The 4,861-nt window shown below is 52.1% G+C and overlaps 1 protein-coding gene across 1 annotated transcript; it reads left to right on the top strand.

The window, feature by feature from the left end:
* The first annotated feature begins 348 nt into the window (after positions 1 to 348).
* On the top strand, positions 349 to 4,507 carry LOC108026816 (F-box/LRR-repeat protein 14). The gene has a single exon (XM_017097981.3). The coding sequence runs from the start codon at positions 664 to 666 to the stop codon at positions 2,302 to 2,304; it is 1,641 nt and encodes a 546-aa protein (XP_016953470.1). The 5' UTR covers positions 349 to 663; the 3' UTR covers positions 2,305 to 4,507.
* The last annotated feature ends 354 nt before the right edge of the window (positions 4,508 to 4,861 follow it).

Genomic DNA, 4,861 nt, shown 5'->3' with positions numbered 1-4,861 from the left:
ATGATATGGCAATCCATCAGTTTTGAACATAAATAGTTTACCATCCTTTACACTCAGATCAACCTCTCAGTAACTCTTTGAAAACGTTACCCTTCATAAACTAACTACACTTTCGAACCACCCACACCGTAAACCTAGCCTGAATCTAGCCAATCTAGCTATAAACCGCCGTTGACTCAGCATTCAGCTCGACGTCAAGAGAGAGAGAGTAAGAGAGAGAGAGCGCGCTTCGCTACCTGCTCTGCTCCGCACGAACCTTACGGCTGAATACGCTCAGATAAATCTAATCCTCCCTCGTGCGGCTGGCCAAACACCGACGTTTCTCCACTCTAGTGGCTAAAAGCGAGGCGCCTTTGCGTTGCGAGTTGAGTTTTTCATCGTCGTCCGGTTCGCGCACATCGCTTCTGTCTCGGTCGCAAGAGTAACACAGAACCCACTGGGACTTGGGACTATCGACAACCGCCAGGCGACACTACAACTAACCACCCGAAACGACACAGTGCTCTCGGGTTACAGTGCAGCGCGAGTGAACCACAGTGAACCCCACCAGTCTTCAACCAAGCATACAAACAGTAAAATGCAGCCCATATAGGAAACCATCGCCAGCGTAGATCCAAAGTAGCAGTCAAGCGAGAAAAGCCAGTGTAAAACCAAGCGGAGGAGATGGCCACCAACACGGAGCTGCTGCCCTTCCATCACCAGACGATCGCGGTGTTGAACAATTTGAATAGCCACTGCGGCGGATCCGGGAGCAACGGAGCGGCCACCAGTGGCGGAGCGCCGGGGGCGGCGATTGGCGGCGGCGGAGCGGGAGGAGCAGGCGGAGGAGCGCCCAGCTGGGCCACCATGGACGAACTATACCAACAGACTGAGCTGCCCGGCCTGACGCGGACCGGGGCCACCACCACCCACCACCACCTGCTGCGCTTCACGCCCTACGCCCTGCACCACCGCCCGCCGCACCACCAGCTGCAGACCCTGCCCCCCGCGCTGTACTTGCAGCATGCCGCAGCAGCGGCGGCGGCGGCGGCAGCGGCAGCAGCCCACGCGCAGCACCACCACCACCACCACCACCACCTACCGCACAGGCCCGCCTCGCCGGAGAGCCCGCCGCCCGTGGAGGGCACCCACATCAGCAATCTGTTCCCCGAGCTGCTCGAGCAGATCTTCGAGCACCTGCCCGTGCGGGACTTGGGCCGGGCGGCCCAGGTCTGCACCGCCTGGCGGGATGCGGCCTACGCCAAGAGCGTGTGGAAGGGCGTCGAGGCCAAGCTGCACCTGAAGCGCTCCAGCCCCAGCCTCTTCAACTGCCTGGTGAAGCGCGGCATCAAGAAGGTGCAGATCCTCTCGCTGCGCCGCTCGCTCAAGGATCTGGTCCTGGGCGTGCCGGCCCTGACCTCGCTGAACCTCAGTGGCTGCTTCAATGTGGCGGACATGAACCTGGGCCACGCCTTCAGCGTGGACCTGCCCAACCTGAAGACCCTGGACCTCTCCCTCTGCAAACAGATCACGGACACGAGTCTGGGGCGGATTGCCCAGCATCTGCGGAACCTGGAGACCCTGGAGCTGGGCGGCTGTTGCAACATCACGAACACGGGCCTGCTGCTGATCGCGTGGGGCCTGAAGAAGCTGAAGCACCTCAATCTGCGGTCCTGCTGGCACATCAGCGACCAGGGCATCGGTCACCTGGCCGGCTTCTCGCGGGAGACGGCCGAGGGCAACCTGCAGCTGGAGTACCTGGGCCTGCAGGACTGCCAGCGGCTGAGCGACGAGGCGCTGGGCCACATCGCCCAGGGCCTTACCTCGCTGAAGTCGATCAACCTGAGCTTCTGCGTCTCGGTGACGGACAGCGGGCTGAAGCACCTGGCCCGCATGCCCAAGCTGGAGCAGCTCAACCTGCGCTCCTGCGACAACATCTCGGACATCGGCATGGCCTACCTCACCGAGGGCGGCAGCGGGATCAACTCGCTGGACGTGAGCTTCTGCGACAAGATCAGCGACCAGGCCCTGACGCACATCGCCCAGGGACTCTACAGGCTGAGGTCCCTGTCGCTCAACCAGTGCCAGATCACCGACCACGGGATGCTGAAGATCGCCAAGGCGCTGCACGAGCTGGAGAACCTCAACATCGGCCAGTGCAGCCGGATCACGGACAAGGGCCTGCAGACCCTGGCCGAGGACCTGACCAATCTCAAGACCATCGATCTCTACGGCTGCACGCAGCTCAGCTCCAAGGGCATCGACATCATCATGAAGCTGCCCAAGCTGCAGAAGCTCAACCTGGGCCTCTGGCTGGTCAGGTGATGCGTCCACCACGATTGCAACGCCTGCGCGGCGGAGGAGGCCGCTCGCGGCTCCCACAATTCCCAACCCTAGATTACGGGCGGGAAGGAGGGGCAGATCTGCGGGAGGGTAGGCGGCCAGGGGAGGAGCAGACAAGATACACTGAGAACTCATAGCTTTCGTTTGCCATACCACACGCTGTACTACATTTTTTTCGTACGAAGCGAGAAACGAGCAGAGAGGCACAAAAACACGGCAACAACAAAGAGCAAACAATGAGGCACACACTCGAACGCACACACACGCAGCGGGCAAGGCGAGCGGGCGGAGTTGGGGCCAGAGGGACACAGGCAGACGGCGTCGGGGAGAGTGCTGCAAGCCCAGCTGGTTTTTAGCTAGGAAGAGTTAGCCTGAGGTACAATTTGGCAGGCAATTTGGGTAACTTTGTTGACTGCTGTTCTAGACCTTTTTACACGACCTGAGTTTTATCTCATTCTTTTGCTATAATGCAGTAAACACCATGGAAAGGTGTTGAACCATCATTTTTAAATACACTATTTTAAATTTCTTGATTTTTCCATCAGACAAAACCCAGATCAAAACTCAGCTTGTGTTAAAAGGGTCTCGGCAGGTAATTTTATTTTTTTTGAGACCATTCTAGAATTTCAAGTTTTTTAAATGAGCTTGGGCTTCCCGCTAGATCTAGCTAGTTTGCGGCCAAGCACATGACAGCACTGCTTGTGGAGCTCGCTCCGCTGCGTTGTGTTTTGTTGTGCTGTGCTCCTAGGGGGCCAGAGCGAGAGGGGAGATGCCGCTGGCGTCGGCTTACACGCACGCAGCGATAAAAAAAAACACAAAAGAGAGAAAAAGAAACAGCGGGCAACAACAACTGCAGCTATGGCCGACAGCAACAAAGTGCATGGCGATGGAGACGCGCGATAAGCAGCTGGAGGGAGGTGAGTGGGGGGGGGAGAGCCAGGAGAGTGGGCAGCACACACACACAGAGCCGGGCACGCATGCGAGTGTGTGTGCAATGCAGGCCGCAGTTAAGCAGATGCAAATAAATTTAAATAGTTTATTTTAATTCACGCTTCGGCTACAAAAGCCAGCGTCCTCCATTGCCACAGCAACAGCAGCAACAACAGCGAGAATAACTACGATAAAAACAACAAAGCAGAAGAGAGAAATAGAGGGAGTGTGGGGAATTAAAGCTCTGGCGACGACGACGGCGACGGCGACTTGACTGACTCTCCACCTCTCTTTTGTCGCTCTCCACCGCATTTTTCCTGCTCTGTGCCGAGTGCTCCCTTTTTGTTTTTGTTCCTCGCGTTTGTATCTTTTTGTTTTTGTGCCTCGTCTTCGTTGCGAATTTGTTTAGTACAGCGTCGTTAGTTATGCCGTTTAATTTAGTTGATTAAAACGTAAACGTAAAAGTAACGAAAACTTAAGCAACAACAATGTTAATAGTAGACACCTAATGAAAGCGCGTAAACTTAATTCATAGTTCTTAACATTTGTCAAGCCACAATTAGTCAAATAACGAAAAAGAGGGGAGAATAACCATTAACTCAAGTTATAAAACCATAACAAAAACAACCTTGTTTAATAGCAAAAACTCACCCAACACACACACAACCACACAAACACAAACGTTAAAGAAAATTCTGTAAATTTTTTATTGTTTAATTTATAAGTAAGCAGGCAAAAAGAGAAGATAACGATTGAAAAGAATATGCGAATTAGTTCTTTTTTCTATTGTGATATAAAATGTATTGTATAAAAAGGAAAACATAAACACAAGCAAGCGAAAACTAAAGCTAAACACAACAACTACGTAATTTTATTTAAGCAGCGACAAGCGGAAGGAGCGAGGATTAAATTAAATAAATTAAATCTAATTGAATATGTACAATGTTATGTTAAGTCTGGATTATTCCCACTATTCTCTGTTCTTGGATTAGTTAAATGAGCCCGATTCGATGACCCTTTGTTGAAATGCAATAACCGAATGCCTTAATTTTGCAAGCTGTATTATTAACTACGTTGATTCTGAAAACCCCTTGAGTTTCGATTGTGAGTTAGCCCTAAATCTAAGTTACTTCGACGAATGATATTTCTGTTTTAGGAGGCGAAACCCCCCAAAAATTTCAACGGCACGGCGACGTTGGCGATGCTGAAGATGGAAAAGAGAAAATAAATTAAATATGTATAAAAATTAAACAAATGCCAGAGATTTTATTGATTGCCGTGGGGACGGGGAGGGAGCTGGCTGTTTATCTTGCTGGGCAACTGCGTAAATGTTTTGTGGCGAATTTATTTTATTCGGGGCCGTGCGAGAGTGTGTGTGTCTGCATTTTGTAATGAACAAAGGGCCCAGCACTAATGCAATTGCAATGAAATGTGCAGCCAGCCAGAGATGCAGATGCCTATGTACACACACACACGTATGTACGCACAACCAGATACTCGGGCGTACATAGCATGTGCGGTTATGCAACGCACACACACCCGCCCGGCCGCCTATGTACTGCAATTATTTATATTGCCTGCATTATGTATAAGCATCGATGCATTTACA

The sequence above is a fragment of the Drosophila biarmipes genome, chromosome 2R (genome assembly GCF_025231255.1).
Source record: "Drosophila biarmipes strain raj3 chromosome 2R, RU_DBia_V1.1, whole genome shotgun sequence".
In the NCBI taxonomy this organism is placed as follows: domain Eukaryota; kingdom Metazoa; phylum Arthropoda; class Insecta; order Diptera; family Drosophilidae; genus Drosophila; species Drosophila biarmipes.
Note: the sequence above shows the minus strand (reverse complement) of the source record. Positions and strands in the feature narration are given on the sequence as shown.

What these genes read in the sequence shown, in the direction of transcription:
- LOC108026816 (XM_017097981.3), top strand. Translation starts at nt 664, where the DNA reads ATGGCCACCAACACGGAGCTGCTGCCCTTCCATCACCAGACGATCGCG.